The following is a 27,982-nucleotide window of genomic DNA, read 5'->3' as shown; positions in this document are numbered from 1 at the left end:
GAGCCGCGTCGTCTGGAGGCTTGATAATCTCTGCGCCTCTAAGTGCCGACTGGGATGCACGTCTGTAACCTTGTGAGGAGTACGAGGGCCCGTTAAATCCACGGTCCCTAGAGGCTCCAAAGCGGGAGTTTCCGGAAGCAGGGGCGAAAAGAGCGAAAACTTCTACCTGTCTGGAGGGCGCCGAGAGACCTAGCGGTATCCGTGTCTTCTTTCATCCCCTTCAAGGCTTCATCTACCTTGTCTCCAAACAGATGTTCTCCTTCGCATGGCATGTCTAGGACTTTGTACTGGACTTCAGGTCTGAAAGTAGTACATTTGAGCCACGCTTGTCGACGCAGTACTACGCCATGATTGATTTGTTTGAAACCAGCCTCTGCTAGGTCCACCGCAATATTAATAGCGTGGTTCGAGGCCTCCTCACCATCTCGTACTAGCAACATGGCTGCTTCTCGATGTTCTTCCGGCAAATGTTCTAGGATAGGGGCTATTTTATGCCACATCTCCCTATCGTATCGTGATACGATCGCCAAGGAGTTGGCTGCTCTTACCGTCGTGGCGCCGACTGAGAGCACCTTTTTTCCAAAGGCGTCCTGCCTCCTGGCCTCGCTTTCGGGTGGGGTTGAACATTTTTGCTGTACTCTGGCCTTCCTAGCCGCTGCCGCCGATACCACAGTGTGACAGAGGCTGTGATGTCAGACATTTTGGAGTGGACTCCGGAGCTTTAAACTTTCTCAGTACGCCCCTTAATAGCCGGTTCCGAGAACGGATGACGCATCGTCTTGAGGCCGCCTTGCCACACATGGTCCAGGATTGGGATGGCAAATACAGATTTCCTCCTTTGACCCATGTGATCAAAAAGAAAAAACAGTCTTTCTTTTGCTCCTCAGGAATTAGGCCGAACTCGGAACACGCCTTTCCCATCATTGCATGGAAGGCTCCCACATCATCCGGAGGAGATGGTTGTGCCTGGCTCCTCGTAGACTCCACCTCTACATCCGAATTCCATGTTGGGTCTCTCGACGGTGACAGGGAAATGTCCGACCCCGAGTCACCTCGTATAGAATCGGAATCCGATAGCTCACCCTCCTCCTGCGCTCGAGGACGATCCTTCACCGCCTGGGAGGCCGACGGGCTTCTGGTCGTCGAGCGAGCTGCTTGAGCTTGTTCGTCGACGGAAGGTGCAGAAAACATCAACGATGAAGCGCCAGGCTGAGGGATCTGCGTATCCAGACGCTGCAGGAGCTTCTGAAGTGTATTAAGCACATCCAGAGACAAAACCGTCTGGGGGGTCAGCAACGTCGAGGATAGAGGGGGCACACCCCCGCCCGCACTCATCGTCGACGTATTGGAAGGCCGTAAGCCCAAGTCCGACGGCTGCATAACCATGCATTCTCCGTTCACCGACGACACCGACAAGGCCGTGTCTGGCTGCAGTAGGACCTCAGGGGGGGCCGGGTCACAGACCTCTGGCTGCCAGGCCATAGATTGAGTCACCGTCGACGAAGGAATCCCCAACGCTGCTGCCTGAATAGTAATAGGCATCGTCAGCGACACCGGGGTCGACGAGCAAGTAGCCGGCACCGAGCCTTTAGACTTCGTAGCTGATTTCGTTGCCGACTTCCCTGCTGAAGAGTCTCGACTCACGGAAGACCTAGGACGGTCCCCTGAGGAGGATTTTGATGCCGCTTGCCTCTCCGTCTTAGAGGATGAGGAGGACTTTTTGTGTGATGAGGAAGACCCAGCATGCTTCTCCGTCTGCTTGTCCGCAGGGTGTTTTTCAGCAGGCCGCACCTTCTTCGAGGGCGGTTCCGACTTGCTCCTGGAGGCCGTGGAGCCAACTTCCGATGCCGGATAGGCACCCGCTCCGTCGTTAAGCCAGTCGACCAACCTCCTTTTTCGGTCTTTAAGGGTTTTTTGGGAGAAACCCTGGCATATCTCACATGTGTCCGCCGTGTGGTGCGGGTGGAGACAGTAGATACAATCCATGTGGGCATCACCTTCATAGACTTTGAGTCCACATGTCGCACAAGGACGAAATAAAGCTTTTCTGGACATATTTTTTTCCAGAATGTAACGTTGCCGAAGCGAAAATACAACCAAATTTCGACTAGCAGTAACCGCGAGGATCCCACTACTTTGAAAGACGGTTGAAATCTGAGGGAGCGCGGGGGCGGGTCCTGTATTTATATCATGGCGTCCTGACGGCGCGGGCACGCATGATACAAAACTAGGTGGATAGGACGTATAGCGTCGAAAAGGTTTTCCTACGGGAAAGGGTCTATATAATGTACCGGGGATTCCCAGCCTGATGGGGAATATTCTAAGCATGTGAATCCATGAAAGATCCAATGCTGGAGAAATACATTAATTGTTTATGCAAGAAACCTTGAGTTTAAGTTTATTTGAAAACCTGTAACTGAATTTTCTGCAACTCCACTACAGCACACACTTCCCCTCTTGAAATAAGCCTGGCTGCTCAACATGCTACCAAAACTGTAATACAAGCTTATACCAAAGGTTGGGTTGCCTATACCTGTAGTCATAGTTTGTGGTGTTCCCAGAGGGTACTGCATACAAACTTTGCCTAACGCAAGTCCCAACAGCAGACAGATGCAATTTTAAGGGACTACAGTAATCCTTCCTTAGCTAAATCAATAAAAAGGTAGGGCAATAATAGACCAGTAACCAGGACAGTCCTTCTCTCCTTGCACTAATTTGAACACATTCACACACCCTTGAGATGGATTCAGATGCCCTTTTTGCATGAACCTAGGAGCCATGCTGCCAGGTTCAGCAACCAGACTGATGGAAGACTGTCAAGGAGTGATCTGCGTGGCAGAGACCTGGGTGGCTGGATGGATAGGTGCCTAGATCAGATCATCAAGGGCGTAACCATGGAGGAGCAGATAGGATCATGGCTGTTGCGACTATCTGCACTTTAAAATTACTTCCACCATTAGTGAAATCTGAGGAAACAAATCATCCAGAAAGTCTAACAGTCCATCAAAGGGGCATTCCCCTGGATACTCATTCCATATGTGCGGAGGCAAAGTTTTCCTTTGTAGCAAAGAAGTGGAGTAGTGGTGGGGGCAGTTTCTGGTCTGGCAATTCATTTTACTACAATCTCTTGGTTAAGCAGACACTTGTGCTCTTCTGGAAAGGATCTAACCAAGGTCTGGCTGCATATTTGTATCTCTATGCAGATGTATTGGCATTGACCGATTGCTTGCCAGAAGCATTTCAGATTCCATTTCTTCTCCTCCTGATCGTCTCATTCACTGAAGAACAAGCGCAAGGAAAGGCTGCAACAGGCGAAATTTCAGCAATGTTCTTATCTGCATTGATGACTTGCGTTGTTCAGTCAAACTCCCCTTATCCATCTCCATGATATTGTCCTGTCTGTGGGTAGGAATTCAGACATCCTTTCAACCAAATCCCATAGGGATAGTACCTCAAATACACATACTGAACTTACTGCTCTAACAGCTGTATGTTAAGTCGAGCAAATCTTCCTTCAACTAGTGTCCGAACTAGTCACTTTCCGCATCTGGCGATCACAAAGGCAAAGAGTTTGCAGATTGGGAGGCAAGGTTTCTCTTAGCCACTGTGCCAGTTAGAGCATAGGCTGGTGTATTCTCTCCAAACAGGAAGTCCGAAGCTGGGGGAGCTCTGTGGTACTACTCCTGAAAAGTCCATGTTAAGCTTTAGTAGGCCTGGGAAGAGACATTTGTGGTCTGCCAGGTTCTTTTGCCCAAAATATATATATTTTTTTAAATTAATTGTATTCGGTTTGTACAAACCTTTAAAATCTTTTATAACACATTCCGCATCATCAAATCCACTCCTCCAGGTTCCTCCTACTCCATTTTACCCAATGCTCCTTCGGCCGCGGCTCACTTCTTAAACTCCACAGACCTTGCCTAACCGATATTAGATTATCGTTAAAAAGTGCGTCAATGGGATTAGCAGTTTCGAATCAGTTCCATTGAACATGTGCCCCACCATTCGTCCGCGCACAGGGCAGGATGGATAGTGCTCCACGGACCCAAATGCAGAGTTTTCGCTGCAGAAACTGTTACAAAATAAAACTAAGTGTTTCTGTGTTTCTGGTTCTTTTGTACATAATCTGCACGAGGTTTATATTCTTATTACATCTCCACGTTTGTAAGCGCTCTTTGGTTTTAAACAGGTTCATGCGGAATAGCATGAAACGTCTCCGTGCATTGGGGTCTGGAAATAGGCTAATGTAGCGTTGAACTGTGTTAAAGGCACATGCTTCAGATGGCACGCTCATCAGTGAAGCCAGGGTTCTTTGGGAGCAAGTTCTCTCCCAGTCTAGATGCCAAATTTTCAATTTAGCAGCATTTGGGTTTTCGTGGAGAAAGTTTATCTTAATGTCAAATTCCACCAGTAAGCTTTTGCATCTCTGCATCCACATCGCCACCAAATTCGGACCTTTGGCTGTTGCACTATGAAGAATTTCAAATTGCAAGATGTTTTCTTGAGCTCGAGTCTTTCGAAACAAGGATAGCAGATTCCAGGTGATCCTTGCCTGTAGTGAAATGAGGGATAGTTTGTATCTAATGCACAAGGACATAGTCCCTCTTAGAAGACCCAACACTTTCGTCCAAAACTGGATCTCTAAGGAAGACCATACTTCGTGCCGACACCCCAGGGCGTTTTCAGGCCCATAGATCAATACTGGCATGACTTTGTTGGTAAAATATTCTCAGGGGTTCCAATGAGAATTTCCCAAATTTCCTTTTCATGATGAACGCTTGACTCGCTAACTGGGTGCATTTCCTTTTTGTATCAGCTACCCAGGGGTAATCGTTAATACAAGAACTTCGAACCATACCTAAGTATTTGACAATTTGAGATATCGTCATCGGTACACCACCTAATGTCCATTTGAATTTTTTTGCCTTTTTTGAAGAAGCGCCTCTCAAGTTCTTAAATATCAAGATTTCGCTTTTGTTTGCATTTATCAACAGCCGATTCTCACTTACATAGGTCTGGATGGCATCGAGTTTTCGTTGTAAGCCGACAGGTGTTAAACGAGATTGTTGGCATTTAAGAGCCAGCTTACATTTGATTTGTTTATTCTCGGCGGGAATTAAGTTACTGCATCTATCGAATTGCCCATTTCTGATGTAAACAAGCTAAATATAGCTGCAGCAAGCGGGCAACCTTGCTTTACGCCCTTGTGTGTTTTAATCACTGTTGCTAGTGTCCCAGATTGGTCTAGGCGGATCTTGATAGATGTGTCAGTGTGAAGCTCCTCGATTGCGGCTACAAGCTCTTCTGGACACCCCCACAAGTGCAATTGCGACCACATTAATTCCCGATCGACAGTGTCAAATGCACTGGAAAAGTCAATAAACGCCAGGTAGACTGCAGTGTTTGATTTCAAAGCCTACTTTTTGCCAGGTTGGGTAGCAATAGATTTAATGAGCAACCCACTTGCTTAACAAACCCAGCCTGCCGAGCGTCGACATGCGCCGTTTCTACAGCCCACTCGACCAGTTTTCGTTGCAAAATGGTGGCGTAGACCTAGCCCAGTACATCCAACAATGCCACCGGTCGATAATTTCTGGGGTTTGATCTATCCCCTTTTTTGAATATTGGTACGATAATCGCCGATTTCCATGATTTGGGAGATTGACCTGAATTATTTATTCTCTCGAATAAGGCTACACAGAACTCAGCCCAAATCTCGGAGCAGTTTGATGGTGTAGTTAGTTAAGCCGTCGGGGCCGGGATCTCTTGAGTTGTTGGCCCTCATGATTATGGACACTCATTTTTGCAGAAAGTAAGTGCTCGAGGTGGAAAAGACAGTTCATTCCCGCTGCCCGATGTCTTGTGTCTCTTAAAAAGCCTCAAAATGAGACCCAGTCCTTTTCTGTCATCAGGCATGTTTGCAGAGCCTGCATGTTTGTTAATGATCCTCCAGAACTATCTTTTTATTCTTTAGTACAGATAACAATCTCAGCGTCATTTTGGATGGTCAAGTGTACGTGGGCCTTTGTCCAGTTTTTGTACCTCTGTTTTGCGGCTCTAATTTCCTTCTTCGTAGTTATTTGATCCAGTGTTTGAGCCTGGCGAATAGCCTGTCTCATCTGCCGTTTGTGTTTCTGTATTTCTGGATCGAACCAATGTTTGCGCGTCATGTTTACATTTTTCAGCCCCACATTCCTGGTCTTAGATTGAAGTAGTAACTGGTCGTATTCCAGTTGGGTACTGTGGCGACAATAGGCTGACGACAACGGGGCAACCTTGTGTTCCTCTAAGCGAAGTCTGACCCTGCTTGCTGCGACTGAAACGGTGTGTTGCCACATCGAAGAGCCCTCCTTTAGTGCCGTCGTAAGATTTGTTATTAACATGTTGTGGTCGCTACTGGATTGCTTCCCGATCTTAAAGGACTTTATTCGGGCATGCAGGTCAGATGACACAAACATGTAATCAATTGTCGATGTGCCAGCGCGCTGGCAGGTTACTGCCGGTGGCAAGTCCCCAAGGGTGTTCCCGTTCAGCATTTGCAATTGTCTCGATTCCATTTCTTCCAACCAATCGTTTGCGAGCGCTTCATCTTTTGCCACAAATTTGAGAAGATCAATGTTCAAATCCCCACATACGTTTGCCCTCACTAAGCTTGTACAGGACGTCTAGGATTTCTGCAATTTGCTCTATGAATTCCGTTCTGCCTGCCCTCTGATTCCAATACACATTTAAGAGGGTTATTTCATCGGCGTCCTCGGAACCCAACTTCTGCTTAATGACCGTGGTTTCCTGGATGAATGGGGAATGATTAGAGGACTTTAGGATCCTGAAGCCCAAAGCCTTATTTACCAGTGTTAACAGTCCCCGCCATCGGGCGCCCTTTCTCCAATTTTATTGTGGGATTCAGGGCCATTTCGTAATTACTTGAGAGTGGAATTTCATTTAGCCAGGTTTCCTGTAAGCAGGCAATAGTTAGACCTTCCAACCAATTCGTATTAAACAGGTAGATGAAGCCTCGCGTGTTCCAGGAGGCCACTAGACACTGACTCGAGGATGGCGATTCCTGGCATTGTTGGCGTTTGTGTTGAGCGTTGCTGCTACCCCAGCCCCAGTCGCAATTGTTGCCCTTTATGCTTGATCTACTGAGGTCATTGTCTAGCGGCAGTTTTGAATTTTGGCCTCCGTTTATCGTGATTCTTGTATTCGTTTTGGTTGCCTCGAGAACACTCACGTGCTTGTTCAATTTTGAGTTAGATTTTTTCCTCAGATTTTGCATTTTCGCACGTGGGACTCACGGCTTGGCCACTCACCATGTTCCTCGCTCCGATACACTGGGGGGGCGAGTGTGCGCCTCTCTATTTTGGCAGCGTAGCACTGTACTCTGCTGCAGACAGGTTAATGTGTCGTGGTTGCCTCGTGCATTTCTTTCGGGAAGACTGGCGCTGGGCCCTGCCAGCTCAAACTTCAAACCCCAATGAGAATAGCTAACAATCATTGAGGCGAATGTTGCGCTATCAGTGACGAGGACACGTGAAGGATTACTTTATCGTTCCGTCTTTCATTAGGAAATTCAACGATCTTTAAGTCATTGGACTTGATGGCGCATAGGCTTGGAATCAGATCAAATAATCTGATAATGTTCGCACAATTTAAGATCAGCTGGTCTTTGGAGTCCAGCCTCTCGATCAATAACTTGAATACCGGTGCTACATCTTTCTCCCTTTTGGCTTGACATCTGCTACTTCCATGAGAACTCACACGTGAGTCCGATTGGATATTAAATGAGTTTTCGTTCACATGATTATTGGAATTATTGCCACCAACCCTTGCAGCTCCTTGAGTGCAAGTGGCTTCTATTTCTGCATTTCTGGGCGAGCCGGTTCGGGTCTCCTAGCGTTCGTTCATTTGTGCACTTAGTGCAAAGTTTCAACCTCCTGTCGTACATTGTCATAAATGGTGGACTTGCCGGGGCACTTGGGCCAGTCTTTGGATTCTCTGGTTCAATGACAAGGCGACAGGTTCTGGTGTTCTTGACTCCCGCGGTCTGCAGTGAAGTAACCCGATCCGAGTGCCATAAACTCGGGACTTCAACCACAGTGTCGTCTCCAACCTTGTCATCTTTGCATTCGTTTTGTGAATTTACTGGTGAATTTGAGGGGGTTATTTGAAAACGTGTGTTCACACTTGGTGGCGTTGGCAGGCCAGTTGGAATAGCCTCAACTTCTTCCACATCGTCGTATGTAGACCGCTCCACCGAGATATCATTAGATGTTATTTCCGTCACTTTCGGTGCTTGTTGAGGGACATCTTTTTTTGATGACTGACTGTTGTGTGCTTTCTTTTGGGTCAAGTTTGCTGCAGTCTTTCGTCACTATTTGTAAGAATTTTATGTTCCTCAAGAATTTTCTTGCTCCTGTGTTTTTGTTACATTTCTTTGCCGGCAAGTTCTTAGGTTTTTTTGCAGGCTTTGTGAATTTGGTTTTTAGTTCCGCTGATTTTGTAAAGATGCTTGGAGTGCCTCCGAAGATGGAGAATACATTAGGTTTCTCTACGCCTTGGCTGCCAGTTGGCGCACTTTTCGCTGTACTTAGTCGAAGTTCCATGTTAGATGTTGGCATTTGATCATCAATACACAGTTGCTTCTTTACAGGCTCTGGCCTGCTCGAAGGCCGTGTTAAAAGAAATGTCTGCAATTTGTTCGCACTCAGGAGAATAGCTGGCGGGTTGGCCCTGGGGGTTGGTCGCTGCACCGACCAAGCACAGGTAAAGATGAGTATCGAGGTCCACTCCCTTGGAACCAGTAAGGTCAATTGTGCTGTCTTGCAGAGTTAGTACAGTCACGACAGGTCCTTGAGAGGCCTTCTCTGCTACACTAGGAGCACCCTCTGGGGCGATGTCAGCGTGTTGTAGCGTTTGATCTGGGCACACAACCGAAGGCAGCTTTGAAATTCTTCTCAGTATGTTATTGCTACTGGTTCACTTTGTCGATGGGGTCCTACTAGACCCAAACCTTAAAATTTGAATAGGGCCAGTGCTTCCCGGGCTACTTCCGACGAAATTTGGCAGTGGAGTAATTTCTCTTTGGTCTACAGAGATTTGAATGAAGCGTCTAGGCTTTTCAAGGGTTCATTGACATTGCCAGAATACTGGCTATGTATTTGCTCCAGGTAGACCACTTTAGTGTTCGTTAGGGCGGGCAACGTTGTGAGGTCCTTCATTGAGTCGTTCAAATGTTCATATAACTTCATGAAGGGGGCCATGGCGATCGCTACAGAAGATATTGCGTTTTGTAACTCAGTTGTTAACCTGAGTTCCTTAGACTCCAAATTGTTGACCTCAGAGGTGCGCATCCTTATCTTCTTGGTCCAATGAACTACTCTCCTCCTCATTTTTGGAAAGGGGTGTTCTATAAATGAGGAATCAGACAGGTCCCCGGTATCCGATGCAGACGTGCCAGAAGACAGATTCGTCCACTCTGGTGCGTTGAGTTCAAATCCAACCGTTTAGTATTAATAACTTCTGTGAATTCATCTGATTAAAAGACGAGTCATTCGAAGAGGCTGCACTTATGTTCTCTTCTGCCCCAAAAACCGACGGCCTCCTACATTTGTAGGATACATTCGCCCATATATCCTTATTAGGGTCGTTTAGTTGACCATTCTGATGTTTTAGGGCTAGTTTTTGAGTTTGCTCACACTGCGGAGTCATGTCCTTCATTAATTTGCTGCGTGCTTTGATAGAAATCAGGTTGTATAGTATGTTATTCGTGACATCCAACGAGTTGCGACGCTCATCACGCGTGTGAGCCATCAGCCCGCCAACTGCAGCTATGCTCAACTTCCGTAACGTAGGGTTCTGTTAGTAGTCCAAGCGAGGAATTGAATACATCGAGAACCCTTTCAGTGTTCCAAGCAGAGCACCTCCCTGTTCGAGAGACCGGCAAGCCTGCAGTCGTGTTCTCGCCTGAATTTTGAACTTCAGTCTCTGACCTGCGAGCAGCAACTCCAGTTGTCCCAACCGCTCTGTCAGCGTCCACATGTAAGGCGGAGAGTCAGTCCTCGCGACTGGCGCCACCCCCAGCCTGCGTTGCTGCACCTCCCACGCCGCCATGGACCAGCGACGCTGTGTCTACTCCGGCCCCCACCAACTCCCAGGGTGCCAGCGGACCAACGCCAGGCCCGCCTGAGACCTCCAGGCACACCACACCAGACGAGCCCTGTGGGCCCCCGAGGACCGGCAGCACACTGGGTGAGACTTGGGTATAAGTTTTAAGTAGTGGTGAGTTATTGCTAAGACCCACCTCACCCAGAGCAGCCTTAGGCGATTGTGATGAGGCCAGTTGTTGGGTTAAGTCAATACAGTTATTGCTGCTCAGGGTCACCCTTAATCCGCCATCTACCATTGCTCTGCACTGGGGCAAGTGCTTACAGACGCCAGGCTCTAAATCCTCGTCCGCAACGTTACTGATGGCAACATTGACACACAGGAGTATAAACAATTTACTTTTCTCATTGTCGGCTGATTTACAGCGCTGCATTCTCCAATGCCCTCGTTTCCTCCAGGTCGTTCACTTTTCTTCTGTGCCCGTGTCCTGGACACAGGTGAGACTTGAGCAGCCATTAGTGTGCTGTGCTGATGCCACTCGCCAAACAGCCTAACAGCGATTGTAACCACCCCTTTCTCCACAGGGCTTACAAAATATAAACCAGCAGTCTCTTACCGTAGACTTTAAACTGGAATATGCCGACCGCTCGGATGAATCAGTGGTTGCAAGGTGTGACAGGCCTTGCTGTTATTGCCTTAAGAGGAAACAATTGGTTTCAATCCGTCTTCTCTAGAGGAGTTTGAGTGATCCTACTGGCCTTTTCCTTTTCTCGACAGCTTTAGATGCTTTTGAGTCCTTTGATTTTAAAGGTGGTATGTCTTGACATTGGCATTCAACATTGAGAATTCAGCGGTTGAGGAAATGTTGGTGTGGCCAACATTTGTGGTTTTGCATTTGTCAACGTCACTGGTGCAGATGGAGAGCATGAAGCAAACATAACTTCCAGCTTGTGTCCTTAAGAGAGCAGGGTTTGTGCTGCTGAAGGACTTTCTCGTACAACTGTCTTGAACTGCTCAATTTGGATTTTGGGAATGAGTCCTCTTTCCCATTCCACTTCTACTTCTACTTTGGCGTGTTCCTGCTGGCCCTCTTGATTTATGTACACTTTGCAAATAAACCTACAATTGTTTAGCACATTTGCCAAATGGCCTAGACAAATTTTATAGCAGTTAGAAAGACAACCAATATACAGGGCATGATCATCTTCGATTTGTTTGCCATAACAGGAGGCACATTTGTTAAATTGGCATTGTCTCTTTAAGATGGCAAGAGGAACTTGCTTAAATTAAAAAGAAAAATCTTCCTTCAAATAAATGGTTTACTAGGTAGCCCACAGTAACAGACGGCGAGTGATGGCGTTGGCCTCCACAAAAAAAGGATTTTAAAATCCGAAAAGCTTCAAAAGAAGCTGGGAGAACTACTTCAATATCTTTCCAGAAGGTTACAAAAAAATAATTGCTCACAACGGTCACTAGGGGGCCTAATGGCAGTCAGAACTCCTGAAGCCTTTAAGGGACAGGACGGTACATGGTTAAAGCTGTAAATCTTGTCACTGGTGTTCTATGGCAGAGTTCAACATGCACAGAAAAACTCTATACATTGTACAGCAGGAAAAAAAAAATGTAATTTCATGATGTTATTTACTTTATGAAATGTGAGTAATTGTACAAAGAAGCTCTTGGATAGGAGATCTTCAGAGTTTAGGAATATCAAAAAGATCCCAGAAGGAACTAGGGTTCTCTTAACGGTACTGCTCAAATATTACATATGAATGCCAATGTATGCACTACACGCGGCAATTCTCAAAGCTGAACCTAAGATCATGGCACCTATCGGGGGTCTACCTGCTCCAAAAATTCACTCATTGTGAAACTAGTTTCTACATAGTCCACAGATTACCACGCCAGTTAGGTGGTTTAATTTTGTGGTACTGCTAGTTTCACATTGCCTCCAGAAATGGCTCATGGTCCGGTAGCTCCACCTTTATCTCGTGCCAGGAAGTCATTGCTTCATAACCATTCACTACTTGGTATATGTTTGGAGGCCGGTCAAACCAGTACCCTCAGATGCCAGGCACTGTCCCACACAAACAGTGGGCGCACAAAGCACATGGTTTTAAATGGTTTAGTTCACTGCAATAGTCCTAGCATTCTTGACAGCTTGTAAAGCAGTCCGAGAGAGTCAGGCAGGACCAATGTTAAGGTGTCCATCATTTACCAGGGCATGCTTACTAAGCGGTTACCAGTCAATTGGTCGACACCATTTGGTCGAATGCCAAATGGTCGATTTTTTAATTTTATTTTTTTACCCCTTTTTTGGGGGGTCCCCCCAACCCCCTTTTTTTCTTTTTTTTCCCCACACGAAAACCCACAAAACACATATATATAAAAAAAAAAATTCGACCATTTGGCATTCGACCAAATGGTGTCGACCAGTTTGTTGTGGACCAATTGACCGGACACCTTACTAAGCGTCCCACAAGATGCTGACTCACTTTCAGAATTGGTACAGACCTAGTTGAGAATTCACAAGAAACTGCTTTGTGCATTGTTTAGATATATACAGAATGGACTGGGTGCTGAATAAAGCTTGCTGCTCAGGGAAGACGACGCAGTTCTTCTACAAATGGCAATATGATACCACAGCATCAGCTACTGTCCGAGCCAACACTGCAACATGAAACTGGAGAAAAGAAACAGTCGGGAAAGGTTTTACCTGGACAGAGCTGGTCATGGTGCTCAGTGCAAATACTGTCGCACAGTCTTTGATTGTGGACTGGCTGTCAAATGCCCCTTGAGTATCCATAAGCAATACAGCAACCTGAAACACAAAAACGTTTATCAGCAGTTCACAAGTCACCTATAACAAAAGCACAAATGCTATGTGCACATCATTTAACAACTGTAGTCTCAAGAAGCGGGCTAGTAAGGTTAATGTGCAGGAGTGATTAGGTGGCGGATTCACAAAGTTACAAGCAGTAATTTAGACTTTGCTTCTCTCAAGAACAGCAAGTAGAGAAAAATCCATAAGTTGCATGACAAATTCATGGAAATAGCATTGCGATTCTGCCCTTATTTGCCACACACAAAAAGGAGTTTATTCTTAAAACAGATGTGTTGGACTGGTGCCTCAAGAATGCTTTACTCTAGTTGCTAGAAAGACATCCTAGTGGCACAATTAAGTATAGAAATTACAGACAATCCCCAAAACACAATGGAAGCAGACAAATACAACTAAGCAACCAAAGCATCAAGTAACAATTGTGCAGGATTGGAAAGATACGTCAGTTACCATGTGATGGTGTGACTATCACGACAGCCTAGAAATGACCACAAGATGGGCGATTATAACCACCAGTACAGCTGGTAGTGAGTGAGGGTAGAACCATTCACGGACTTTTACTATAGCTTAGGTGTAGCTGTAGTAAAGTTCCCCACCATAGGGCCTACTGTACTTCTAGCCTATAGTCAACTTCACTCATACTTTGATAAGTCAAAAGAAATGTGCATCCATTGCAACTGGTTAGTTCACATGGTCTCCCCCCCCCCTTGCTGCGCTAGTCCTTTTCTATCACGGATTGAAGTCTAGTTTCGATGGGAAGTGAGGCAGTAATATGGAGAAAGAGGGAATATTGGGTACATTAGTCACTAAAGAGACAGCCCATCCAACCTTCCTCTGTACTTGTATGAGATTACAAAGCAGAAACACACAGGAGTTTGGTGGAACTTCACTGACTAGATGAAGAGGGTCTGCAGTACTGCCTATTCAAACCTGGCTACTGCCCAGGAACAAGAGACCAAGCAGTACGGCTTACAAAAAGCAAAAGACAAGCTCACATGCCGGCCCTGGCTATGACCTCCCAAGTAGCATGCCTCTGGAAGGAAACCGAGATCACAAGAACCACAGAAGCATTGATCCCTTTAGTAAGGTCCAACGGGTCACTTGTAGCTTACAGTGATGCAAGAAGCAATCCAAGTGGGAATGGTTGCCTATGATGCCAGCTGACTGTGCAAATGTACCCCACTTGGGACCAAATTCAAAAGGTCCTGATCAATCAATTGCCCTATGGACATGCACACTGTGCTGAACCCCTCCCCACTTCAGAAGAGATGAAAGAAAACCAGCAGAGATTGGGTTTCTATGGAAATTTGACACAAACTTTGCTACACAGGAGGTCCCTATGGAAGGTAGCAAATGCATCAGAGGCGGACTGGGTTTGAGGCACACTGGCCCTGCAAGCAGAAGGGCAACCAAAGAGTTTTCCAAGATACAAAGCGGATATTTGCTGTCGACATGGGCTCAAAATGTAACACAAGCATTCTTGTAGAGTGGCTTTCTGCTACTATTGGTGGCTTCGCTTTGCTGGTCTAAGAAAAAAGGGGTTTGCGATTCACTAGTGGGACAGTCAGAAAGACTAATGCGAAAACTGGTGTTGATGGTTGCTGGTCAGAAGTACCCACTGCCAATCTGCTTTCTATGGGTTTGGTGGAAAAAACTTGGAGGTATGTTATCCACGGTGGGGGTGGGGGAGGAGCCCAAGATTTGATAAACCACAGGGTCTTGGGTCGTGTTAGCCTCTGATGTGGGAGAGCATGACGGGGCTAAAAGGGAAAAGGGGAGAGCTTAGTCGTGGCTCGGTTAGTGTTGATGTGCTAAAGGCTAGGCCTGTGGTGGCCACCTGTGGGTGGTTCGTGTGTACTATAAGGAGCTAGGAGACAGTCGGGAGAAGGCCTTTCAATGTAAAAACCTGCACTTCTACCCATTTGCAAACAAGACCCATTACTCTAGCTACCGATGCCACCCCTCTCCATCGGTCTCAAATAAAATTTTACCTCATAAGGGACAAAATAAGCATCTGCGAGTTAGCAGATGAGGGGAAGGGGCAGTAGACATTACCATAACCTGCTATGGCTTATGGGAGGCCAGAACGCAAGGTTCAGCGGAAGGTCAGCCTATAATTTGAGAACCAGTGTCACTAATTTCAGCTTCCTTGGTATGGTAGTTAGGAGGCTGGGAGATGCCACAAACCTAATTCTATCATGCTTGGGTGCTTACTTCATTGGCCTGCTGTGACTTCTGCCCATCGAGGCAAAGTGTTGGTCAGGAGTTTGCCAGTGAATTGGTTGGGCAGGCAGGGGCCAGAATCACTGCTCATTTTGCCCCCAGGTCTTCACACCCGTCTCCCACAATCCCCCAACACTGCACAGTCCAAAATGAAACCCCACCCTCCCCTTGTTACCAACAGCTACAACTCACCGGGTATTGGCGCTGCACCAAGCATTCAATATGACAGTGATGTAGGGGATTCTTTGCAATGAAGCAAGAAGCAGCAACGATAGAAGGTGGAGTGAAGCACCTTGGCCTAGAAAAGGGGGAAATACCAGAGAAGACAAATTAAAAGACCAAATGGCATATTGACCGAATTTCGGCTGTACGAAATGTTCGTACAACCAAAAATTCGACCAAATTTGCCATTCAAACCCATTATAGCAAACAAGGGGAATGGGGTTGCGGTGTGTTTCCCCCCCCCGCTTCCCTGGTTCGCTATAATGGGAATGGGGTGTCCCCCATGTAAAATACAATTTTTCAAAAACAAAAAAGGACCCTGCGGCACAGGGTCCCAAGCACATATGTGCAGAGAACTGGTGTCACAGGGAGTTAGCGGCAGCACCCAAGGAGGTGTGATGCAAATAGTTAAGTGTATGGGTTGTTTGACCGTAAGTGTCAAGTTATCCATGGTCTTTTTAGCCAGGAACTTTTCCGTTACAGGCCAACAGCCCAAATCCAAAAAAGGGCACAGGAGGAGAGACTACTGCAGATCAGGGTGTTGGAAGTGAGATGTTTTGGGGTGGGGGATACTGGACTGTCTAATAAGGTTGCAATCTCGAGTTTGCAGTCTCTGGCCATTGCAAGCCAAGTGTGAGGAGACTATTTACTTTTGCCACAGCCAAATGATGGGACTAGGGCAAAAACAGTCATGCTTTATTCATCTCGATTTTAAGGGCAGTCCTTCCAAGAGTAGGGCGGGGCAGTCATGGATTACCAAATGCACAAGAGGAGAGGTTCCCACAGGAAGTCTTCCTGGAGCCAGGGAAGGTAGTGCCTCATCCATTAAAACACTACAGAAGGGAGTAAAGGATGAGAGTCTCTCTCCAGGTAGGCAACACTCTGCCCCATGTCCATTTGGACTGAGACCTGGGGCCCACAGCTCTCTGCTCATGTTGGTGGGTGTGCCTTCCACTCTTCACTGAAATCCTCTTGCATCCTGACCCAGACCCCTTGTCCATCCCATTTTAGCATGGGTCAGAAGCTTTGCAGTAAGCTTGAGCAACAGCCAGATTAGGTGACCTTGTTGCACTTGCGTTCAAGTGAATGCTCCCATTTCCTTCTCGCGCTGCTCATGCCTCGTTCGTCAATGCTGTCAGTCACAACAGTGGTCTCTACTTGGATCTCCTTAAGAAGAACAAGTCACTTACCAACTAACGCTTTCGACTGGATGTTCCTCCCACGTATTCGTCATTTTATGATATTCGTATCTCGCCAGCTTCGCTGCTTCAGAAAATAATTCTCGGCAGAGGGCGATGTGCATGAGGTCATGGCGTCTATGTCCCTCGACAGGCTCCGTACCGCATCAATGTCTCCATCAGTATAAGTAGCTCATGCCGCGCCCGTTGGCTTCAGTCTGTTTGAGGAAATATTTGAGGAACACCCAGGCGTGCCTCATGACCGAAAACTCTTCGTGAGAGGAATAAGTGTAAATAACGCAACCTTTACTGTGGGATAGGAGGGTTGATGAGGAATACGTGGGAGGAACATCCAGTTTAAAGAACGTTACAGTTGGTAAGTAACCTTCTTCGAATGGATTGTGTCCTCCCATGTATTCCTCATCTTATGATAGAATTGGACATTTTTGGAGGTGGGAGTACTAATTATTTTCATCATGGACTGAAAATAGTACCGCCTTAGCAAATAATCCTTCATGGGAAGAGGCATCTAAGCAGTAATGCTTAATGAAGGTATGCATTGATGCTCATGTTGCAGCTGAACAAATATCTGCTACAGGGACTCTCCTCTTCATAGCCGCGGAAGTAGCGCTACCCCTTGTGGAATGTGCTCGAAGCCCATCCGGCGGGTCCTTTCCGGCCAATCTGTAGCACTCCACTATAGCCAAAATGATCCAGCAGGATAAGGTCTGTTTTGTCACTGCTAATCCCAATTTATGGCCAGTATAACCCACAAAAAGTTGCTCATCCAGACGCAATTTTGACATTCTTGATATATAAAAACTGAGAGCCCTTTATGGGCCCAGTCTATGAAACTTCTTTGCCCAAATGAGGAGGAGGGTAGAACGTTGGTAGTATGATTTTTTGTGACAGGTGAAAGTCAAACTACTTTTGGCAAGAAAGAAGGTTTAACCTTAAGTACCTGTAAAAAATAGTGTACGGAGGTTTGCATGAGAGAGCCTGCAACTCACTAACCCTGCGGGCTGAGATTAAGGCCACAAGGAGGACAGTTTAATGTTAAAAGCCTCAAGGGACAAGAATGTTGCGGCTCAAAAAGGTATAAAAGTTAGAAACTTTAGTACAAGATTTCAATTCCAAGTCGGAACATGAAAAGGAACTGGAGGGTACACATTAGTGAGCCCTTTCAGGACATTTTTGGAAATACCCAGTCCAGCACGGACGCATCCCCTAGAGCTCCTCTTGGGGGAAATTCCCTTGAGCAGTACTGTTTCGCACTTCCGGTTGGCCCTGGTCACAAACAGATCTACCTGAGGAGTTCCCCAAAGGGTGACGATCTCTTGAAGGACTTTGTGAGCTAGTTCCCACTCGTGGGATACTGTGCTCTGCCTGTTCAGAGCGTCCGTCGCTGTGCTCTGCTCCCTGGCTAGGTGAACTGCTGACAGATTCCTTCTTGTATTGCCCAGAACCAGAGCTGCATTTCCTCTCTGCACAGTGGAAGTGATCCTACACCACCTCTTGTTGATGGTACATGGCCACTGTGTTGTCTGTCATTATCAGGACATTCTTTCCCCGTACAGAGGGCAGGAAGGCTTTCAGCGCTAGTCTGATCGTTCTCAGCTCCAACAGGTTGATGTGTAGTTTGGACTCCGATGGAGACCAACGACCGCTGATTGTCAGATCATTGGTGTGGGCTCCCAACCCGGTGAGTGAGGCGTCACTGTCATCTCCAGCCATGGTGGCTAAAAAGATTCTCCTTTGAGGAGAAATTGTCGTTGCAAGCCCACCATAGTAGATCCTGAGCCACTTTGCTCGGGACTTGCAGAAGAGCCGACATACTCCGCAAATTGGACCACTGAGTTCTGAGGGCCCATTGAAGAGATCTCGTCAGTCGAGCCTCTGGCTCGAGAAAAATGAAGGATGCCATGAGGCCGAGCAACCTCAGAAAATTGTAGGCCGGTAGACACTGGGCATTCTAGAATTTTGTTACCATGGTTGACTATCAAATGCAGAGGAGAGATCAAGCAGAATGATAACAGCTGGAGAGTTGGCGTCAAGCGATACGAGCAGTTCCTCACGGGTGTTCAGAACATGAGTTTGTGTCTCTGGATGCTCGGAATCCAGATTGATGGTCGGGGAGGCAAACATCCTGGGTAAGTCAAGAGGACCAGTGTTTCCCCAAGGAAAGAGGCGATAGAAGAACAAGTTACTTCTTACCTTGTAACGTTCTTTCGATGGGATGTTCCTCCGACGTATTCCTTATCTTTGATATGTGTATCTCCAGCTTGCTGGCCTCGGAAATTTTTTTTCCCAGTAGAGGGCGCTATGCGTCGACGTCCGTCGAGTAGGTGCTCCTCGACGGCCACCGTATCGACGCTGACGTCATCATGCCTATAAATGGCCACGCGCAGCGTCCGTTGCTCAGTTCCGTTTTGTAAAGTAGTTATTGTATGAATGGTTACTACACTTGAAGGAGCGTAAACTGCAACCACAAGGGAAATGTTACTGCGGGGATGGATGGGAGGGGCGATAAGAAATACGTCGGAGGAACATCCCATCGAAAGAACGTTACAAGGTAAGAAGTAACTTGTTCTTCGAAGGGATTGTGTCCTCCGACGTATTCCTTATCTTTGATAGACTCCCATAGCAGTGGTATGTGATTGGAGGCGGGAGTAAGAGATGCCATATTACCCTTTAAGAATGAACAGCGTGTAACACAGCTTTGCCAAATCTAGTCTCTTGACTAGAGGAGGAATCCAGGCTATAAAATTTGGTAAAGGTATGTGCGGACGACCATGTGGCAGCCGCACATATGTCTAATTGGTACCCCTCTTTGAAGAGCTGAGGATGTTGCGATACCTCTGGTGGAATGAGCCCTTAGATTTTGAGGGGGCTCTTTCCCTGTCAATTTGTAGCATTCCAGAATGGCTAAAATAATCCATCTGGAGATGGTTTGTTTGGTTATTGGTAATCCCAACTTATGTCCTGCGTAACCTACAAAGAGTTGGTCTGCTTGTCTAATTTTAGCAAGTCTACTGATGTAAAAACTCAAGGCTCGCTTAGGGTCCAGCCTGTGTAGTCTCTCTTCCTCTTTCCCCGAATGGGGAGGAGGATAGAATGAAGGTAGAGTGATCTTCTGAGTAATGTGAAATTCCGAAACTACCTTTGGGAGGAAGTTAGGCTTCACCTGTAGCACTACTTTGTCCTTGTGAAAAAGTTGTATGAGGAGGTTTACAAGAAAGGGCTTGTATCTCGCTAACCCTTCTAACAGATGTTAATGCTACCAATAAAACAGTTTTGAGGGTGAGAAACTTCAATGAACAAGAGTGGAGTGGTTCAAAAGGAGCACCTTTTAGGAAGTTTAAAACTAGATTTAAGTCCCATAAGGGAACTTGGAATGGTCTTGGAGGGTAAACATTAGTTAGACCTTTCAGGTATTGTATTACCAATGGAATTTTGAAATACGATGGCTCCTCTGCAGTGCGCTTAAAGATCGATAGCGCTGCGAGACAGCCCTTAATAGTGCCAATTTGAAGGCCCGAATTTGCCAAATAAAGTAAGAAGGATAACACCGCAGGTGTACCACATGAAAAGGGTTCGATATTCTTCCCTCTGCACCAGCTGCAAAATGTATTCCAACGGCAGCGGTATAGAGTCTTAGTTGCTGGTCTTCTGGCCGAAAGCAACACCTCCATGACGTCATCTGGAAGGTCCCAATCCTTGTACCTCAACCTTTCAGATACCAAGCGTGAAGCTTGAGGGTCTTGATGGCTGGATGAGAACCTGACCTCCCTTCTGCGAGAGAAGATCCTCTCTGTACGGTAGACGAATTGGAGGACAGATGGACATGTCCAGAAGGTCCGGGTACCACGTTCTCCTGGCCCAATCCGCGGCAATTAGGATCATAGTCTTCCGAAACCTTCTCAACCTCCTGATCATTTGAGGAATGACAGGGAACGGAGGAAACGCGTACAGAAGTGGGAACTCCCAGTCCACTACGAACGCGTCTCCTAGAGCTCCTCTCGGGGGAAATTCCCTTGAGCAAAATCTGTCGCACTTCCTGTTGATACTGGTGGCGAACAGATCAACTTGAGGGGTTCCCCAAAGGGCGAAGATCTCTTGAAGGACTTCCTGAGCTATCTCCCATTCGTGGGAGACTGTTCTGCCTGCTCAGAGCGTCCGCTGTCAAGTTCTTCTCTCCGGCTAGGTGAATTGCCGATAGAGAGATTCCTTCCTGAATTGCCCAAAACCAGAGCTGCATCGCCTCTCTGCACAGTGGCAGTAACTCTACGCCTCCTCTTTTGTTGAGGTAGTGCATGGCCACTGTATTGTCCGTCATTATCAGGAAATTTCTCCCCCGTACAGACGGCAGAAAAGCCTTCAGTGCCAGTCTGATGGCTCTCAGCTCCAACAGGTTGATGTGTAGTCTGGACTCCGATGGAGACCAACGACCGCTGATGGTCAAGTCGTTGGAATGGGCTCCGCACCCTGTGAGTGAGGCGTCTGACTACTGTTATCTCCGGCCATGGTTGCCAAAACAGTTCTCCTTTCAAGATGTTCTCTGGAGAGGCCCACCATATAAGGTCGTGGGCTACCTTATCCGGAATCCGGAGGAGATCTGTCATCCTCCCTGAGAATTGTGACCACCGAGTCCTCAGTGCCCACTGAAGGGTACGCATTCTCAGACGGGCCTCTGGCACAAGGAATATGCAGGATGCCATGAGGCTTAGCAACCTCAAAAAGTCGAAGGCTGGGAGACGTTGGGCATTTTGAAATCTGGTGACCATCTGCAGAATATCTTGAGCCCTCACCTCTGGTGGCGAGGCTTTTCCCAGGGACGTGTCCAGGACTGCTCCAATGAATTGGAGTCTCTGTGATGGTATCATCTGTGACTTCTTTAAATTGAGGGAGAAGGCCAGCCTGTGAAGGGAGTGGCAGACATAATCTAGTTGGATCCGAGCTTGTTCCGAAGAAACTGCTCTGATCAATCAATCGTCCAGGTAGGGGTAGACGTGAATCCCTTCCCTCCTTAGACTTGCAGCCACAACCGACATTAGCTTGGTGAAGACCCTCGGGCGGAGGTCAGCCCAAATGGCAGAACTCGAAATTGATAATGAGAGTTGCCAATTGCGAACCTCAGGTACTTCCTGTGCTTGGGATGGATAGGCACATGGAAATAAGCATCCTGAAGGTCCAGAGATACCAACCAGTCCTGAAGCTGGAGGGCCTGAAGGATCTGAGAGAGGGTTACCATCTTGAACTTGTCCTTCCTGAGGAACTTGTTCAATTCTCGTAAGTCCAGGATGGGTCTCAGTCCTCCGTCTCTTTGATATGAGAAAGTAGGGGGAGTACCAGCCCTTGTTCCTGTCCGCTACAGGTACCGGTTCTATGGCACCTTTCTCTAGCAGGTCTACAACTTCCTGCAAGAGGAGCGGATCCGGCACTTTCAAAGGGCTGTTCCCCGGTGGATGTCTGAGGGATGCGTAGAAAAGGCAGGCAGTAACCTTGGGCAACTGTCTCCAATGCCAAAGCATCTGACGTAACAGCCTGCCATTCCGTCAGATGGTGAGTTAACCTGCCCCCTACAGGTGTCTTGTGATGGGAGACCTCAGAGTGGTTTGGGAGCGGCTGATGCAGTTGCCGAAGGTAAAGCGGCTCCTGCTGATGCGGCTTTCTTTCCTTTACTCCGTCCACCACGGGTAAATTTTCCTTGGCCTCTGAGTCGGTCGTCCTCTGCCTCTACCATATGAGGAATAATAGCGAAAGGACCTTCCTCTCCAAGAGGATCCTGAGGGACGAAAATTAGTTTGTCGGATAGCAGCTCCTAGTGACTTAGCTGCTGCTTTAGAGGTTTGTATTTTTTCCAAACTGTCATCCGCCTTTTCACCAAATAGGGAAGAACCGTCAAAGGGCATATTTAAAAGTCTGGCCTGTACGTCAGAAGCAAAGCCGGACTTTCTCAACCACGCATGCCTGCGGATTGTGGTGCTTGCCGCCATGGCCCTGCTGATACTGTCAGCAGAATCAATGCCAGTTTGAAGGGACTCACACATTGCATCTTTACCATCTCGGATGATATTTAAAAATGCGTCCCTTTCTTCTCCTTTCGGAATGCAGTCAGCCGCCGATGAAGCACACTCCCAAATGTGTGGCTCAACCTAGTGAGCGTACAAGTTGCATTAATAGATTTTAAAGCCATGCTACAGGCTGAGAAGACTTTCTTAGCCATGGCATCATATTTTTTATCATCCCTATCCTGAGGAGCAGTAGGGTAAGCAGAAGTACTGCCTGATGAAGTTGCAGCCTGGACCACAAGACTCTCTGGAGTAGGGTGCTTAGATAGGTATTCAGGGTCAGCAGCAGATACCCTATATTTCGCTGACAACTTGTTAACCGCAGGGACAACTTCAGGAGTTTCCCAGTTAGCCAAAATCTTTCTTTGTAAAGCAGAATGAAAGGGAACCACAGGATCCTCCTATGGACCTTTATCCAGAATATCTGTGAGGTCATCCTGTTGAAAAACAGGTGAAGGCGCAGACCAACCCATGAACTCCATAATTCTAGACATTAGGGTTCTATAAGGGGTATCAGCATGTTCCCCTGGGTCTGGTTTGACAAATTACACTTCTGGGGAAATGTCTAGGCCACTTGCTTCCTGTAATGCATTCTGAAGGTCTTTCAACCTTTCTTCAGAGGCAAAAGTCTCTGGTTCAGGTAATGTGGTCCTCTGCAGCCCAAAAGGCCTTTCTTGATCAGAATCTTCCCTTTCTTCAAAAATTGAAGTTAAGGGGGGATGCTCTGGTCTGTGAAATGGTATAAAACCCATCTCTAAGGCAGAGGGAGTCATCATCAATGGCCTTGAAAAGGTCGATGTCGTTGACGCTGATGTAAAAATCCTCGAAGGCGCCGAGAAAACTGGAAGAGGCCTCGAAGAACTCGAGAGGATTGGAATCCTGCTCGAGGATATCGACGACGTTCTCGACATCGTGTCAGAGGCTAAGTAACTGTTGGCTGTGGAGTAGCCGTGGGTCTTTCTTTTATCGGCGTCGACTCGATCGACGGATGCGAAGAACCCTTTGATAACGGCGTCGATGGCGCCGATCTATGCTTCGAAGGGGCTTTCGACGATGGCGAAGATGCTTTACTTTCCGATGGCTCATGGCGCTTTCGGGTCTACTCTTTCGCCGGGTGCTTCGACTCGCAGCGTTTAGATTTTTTGGGCTTTTCACCCGGGGTATCACCCTCAGCTGACTTCGAGGGGGACGAGGCTGCCTTCTCAAAGACGCTTAGCATCTTTTTTCTGAATTCCTCCCACTCAGCCCGAGAGCTGTGCTTAGTGGGGCAATTTACTCTTTCAGGGGAACTAGAAGACGATAAAGGGGATCTTCGTCTTTTTTTCGAGTGTCTAGACCTCGACGAGTGGTGGGAGCCACTTCGAGACCTAGACCGAGAATTCTTTCGACGGTGAGGAGGCAAATGTCTCGACTCTACCGTGGAAACTTTCGAGGAAGTTAAAATTGACTTACCTCTCTCGAGCTTCCCCTTACGCTCCTTTAAGGCTTTTGCCGTCATGGATAGGCCTTCCTCACACTCCGAACACTGGTGTTCGATTCCCAGACACCACAAACAGATCCTGTGAGGATCCGTCAACGACATTTTCTTCCCACAGTCTCGGCATTTTTTGAAACCGGACCGAGGAGTCGGGTCGGAGGAGGAAGTCATCGAGTACGAGTCGGTTTTCTCGAGGAAATATGAATATATATCGACTGATGAACTGAGCAACGGTATTCGGAGGCACACGAAGCGTGGAAAAACGGAACTGAGCAACGTACGCTGCGTGTGGCCATTTATAGGCATGATGACGTCAGCGTCGATACGGTGGCCGTCGATGAGCACCTACTCGACAGACGTCGACGCACAGCGCCCTCTACTGGGAAAAAAATTTTCCGAGGCCAGCAAGCTGGAGATACAAATGTCAAAGATGAGGAATACGTCAGAGGACAATCCCTTCGAAATGGGGTGGTAGTTCACTGGGCAGGAGGGATCTGAAGTGGTCTTTTTCAGGAGGGGGCTCTCAAGTGAGTGCTTGAGGGAGGAGGGTAAGAGCCAGTAGCAAAAGAGTGGTTGCAGAAATCAGCAAGTGCAGAGCGAGAGAACCAATGTTGTCCTTAATGGTTCTTAAAGAGCACGGTAAAACCTGTTTGAAGGGAAACCTGCATGGAGCAGATAACTGAGGTGACCTCATCAGGTGTGTTGAGAGAAAAGCAGAGGCAGGATGGGAGGCCATAGGAGGTGGGGAGGGGCGAGGGAGAGAGGGATGCATGGGTGCTTAGGATTTCCTGAGTTTTACCAGTAAAGTGTTTGGCCAATGTGTTGCAGAGGGCCTGGGAAAGAAGGTGAGGAGGAGACTGAAAGCGCTGGCTAGCTCCCGGCAGATTTGAGAGGTCAGCCGTGCTGTTGGATTCAGAGATGCAAGCCTGGATGTGGGCCCTTTTTTTGGTGCGGATGGAGAGTCCATTGTCTTTGGAACAAGCGACAAGCCAGTTTGTCAGAGGGTGAGCCCGAGGTCTGCCACTTCAGTTCCGCAGCTCTGCACTTGCGTTTCAAGGTTGCAAATTCAGCGTCGTACTAGGGGTTACGCTTGGAGGCACGTTTCAGGCGCATCCTCATGACTGGGGCAAGAATGTCAAGAGTATTAGTAATGGCAAGATGGAAATGGCAAGATGGAAATGGCAAGATGGCGGTTGCTGTGAGCAGAGTCGCAAGTAGAGTATGTAGTGAGGAGACGGTGGGGGGGGTGAAGGTCGATGTAAAGGCATGAACTGACTTGTTTCATCGAGCAGATGTTCGTGAACGAGGTTGGCAGGGCTGCGGGAGGTGCTGTCAAAGAGCTGAGAGGACTCAGGTGAGGGGAGGGAGTGGTCTGACCAGGAGTGGGGTGATCAGTGGGAAGGAGATTTGATGCCTTCATCCACACAGATCTTCGAGTGTCTAGCCATGTGGGTGGCTCCAAAAGGTAGAATGGAGAGGGAGAGCAATGAGCAAATGTCACAGAAGAGTGGATGCTGTGATTGATGAGTCAAGGTGGCTGTTGAAATCACCCGCAAAAAGAAGTTTAGGTGGTTGTGAGGAGAGAGGAGGAGAAATCAGCCCATTCAGGGGGGGGGGGGCAGGGTGGTAGAGCCGGTTGACCTGTAGATGGTGGCAATGGTCAGAGAAGAGGTGGGAGAGACAACCAGCTTGCAGCCCAGGCTCTCGAAGGAGGAGTAAGGCTGGGTGGCTATGAGGGAAGAAGAGAACCACTCAGGGAAGATCACGGCAAGCCCACCAGCAGCATGGTTAGGGCTAGGCCTGGAGATGATTTTGCAAGGAGAAGGGAGTCAAAAGCAGTGACTGAACTGGCCTTGAACCACATCTCAGTAAGAGCAAGGATATCTAGGTCAAGGTCTTCAAGACGGAGGCAGATGTCAGCAGAGTATTTTATGGAGGAGCAAGTGTTAAATGTGCCTGGATGCAAGAGGTCTCCGCCTTTGAAGGTTTTCCGAGGAGGGCTATGGGGCGTGGCACACCAGTTGGAGGAGGGGCCAGAGAATGGAAGGAGTAACAGGTGTGGAAAGGAAGTTAAGGAGGGACGGCAGGCGCCGGTCAAAGAGGAGGCGGTTGGATCCAAGGATCCTGAACCAAAAAGATGGATAATAATACACCTGGATGATGCGAAGCCCGCCAAGAGGAGTTCCCATTTAGTGCCACCATTAATGGGTGAAGACGTGAGGAGAGATGAGGCGTCCATTGATCAGGATAAGGGACAGAAGAGAGGATATCTGTGAAGATCTTTCTGGAAGATGCGCCGACATAGGTGTTCCGAGATAGGTAGGCCAGGGTTAGGATATCGTAAAGCTTTTTTTCTTCCAGACTTCGAGAGAGAAGGTGGATAGGTGATGGTATAGCAGTTAGAAAAGATAGGGGATGGGGGCGTGGCTGAGCGGCAACGAAGAGGGCCGCGTAGCGGAGGAGCTCCGAGAATCTTTTATCCTGTAACGCGTCATGGATCGGTTTAACTTAACCGATACTTTATTCTAATGTCGGAATGCTACTACATCTTGCAGATTTATTATTTTGAAATGCCTGCAAGTATTTCTGACCGCATCCAATTTCAGCCTGTGCCACCTCATGGAACAAAGTTACCTCCCAAAACGTATTTCTACAATATTACACCGTTAAACACAGCTGCAATCTTTTCAACTTTAACCGTACCTGAAGAGAATAGCTCAGCCTTCCAAGCGTCGTCATCTTTGACTTCTACACGGACGGTACGTTTAAGAGGCCTGCAGCTGTGACGTCAAGTAGGAAATCATCCGAAGTGTTCCGTCAGCTGATCGGATAGTCGCGCTGCAGGTAACCGCTTGGAGTGGGATATGCTCTTTCACAACAAAGGCTTACTTCAGAAAGTTTCATACACTCTTTACCTCTACTTAATGCGTTTTTTTATACTTTAAAAGGATTTACTGATTTAAATCAACCTTCAATTAATTGGAATAAAGCCTGGTGACATTTTTACATGACCAGCTTCATTGAACCTCACTTTGCTGGCACTTCTCCTGCTTTTGAAGTGCTGTGTGGTCTGCTCTAGTAGCCTCATATTTCACCTACTACTTTTTTGGATTTGAGGCATTAACTATTGACACTTGAAGTCATTGGACTTTAAAATTGAGCAATATTTTGGTCACTATTGCCAATATCTTTTCTTCATTACATAACATACATTTCAGCTTGAACTCCAATTATCTTGCAGTCAACTCTTCATAATCCAGGAGTGCCCTACTTTGCTCACTAGTTATCCTCCAACTAAGCACGCCGTTAACTGCCCTCGTATCTACTGATATTGTTAACATCGAAATCACATTTCTCACATTAGCGATTTTTGCTTCTGGCTTATTTCATCCACTAGTTACCTTGTAACTAAAGAGGAATTTCACTGCTACTACCCAATTAATTCACTCATTTGTACCAAGTTCTACTAGCGTCCTACAAAATGTCAGTTTCTGAAATTGCGCCTTTCAATGCCTGCATGGAGAAAATTCTTGAAGAACTTGGAACCATACATTCCTCTCCATCTCCATATTGGATTCCCACTCATCTTCCATTCAAGAAGAACATGAAAGCTTTCAAAATTAAAATCATACTTTACTGGAAGATTAGACTAAGCAAAAGAAAGAATCAGTACTGTGGAAGATCGAGTTGAAGGATTGGAATGTATGCAAACGGAAATACTTAACTGCAAGGTGAAGTCACTGCATTGGAGGCCAGGAATCGTAGAGTATCTACATTTTTATGGGATCCCTGAAAAAAGCTGAGGGCGATGATCCCATCAAATTCCTAATAAACTTGATTCCTTCCACTCTTGGTATCACCTTCT

The 27,982-nt window shown here is 47.2% G+C and overlaps 1 protein-coding gene across 3 annotated transcripts in view; it reads right to left on the bottom strand.

The window, feature by feature from the left end:
* The window catches only part of ATL2 (atlastin GTPase 2), an 822,570-nt gene that overhangs the window by 460,990 nt on the left and 333,598 nt on the right, over nucleotides 1-27,982 (bottom strand). For all 3 annotated transcript variants that reach the window (XM_069607814.1, XM_069607813.1, XM_069607815.1), the window contains one exon: nucleotides 12,821-12,925. In XM_069607814.1, the coding sequence (XP_069463915.1) occupies nucleotides 12,821-12,925 (105 nt within the window). The remainder of the gene's footprint in view (nucleotides 1-12,820; nucleotides 12,926-27,982) is intronic.

This window comes from Ambystoma mexicanum, chromosome 4q, assembly GCF_040938575.1.
Source record: "Ambystoma mexicanum isolate Mex_15411 chromosome 4q, UKY_AmexF1_1, whole genome shotgun sequence".
In the NCBI taxonomy this organism is placed as follows: Eukaryota; Metazoa; Chordata; class Amphibia; order Caudata; family Ambystomatidae; genus Ambystoma; species Ambystoma mexicanum.
This window is presented reverse-complemented; position numbering and strand designations above follow the sequence as displayed.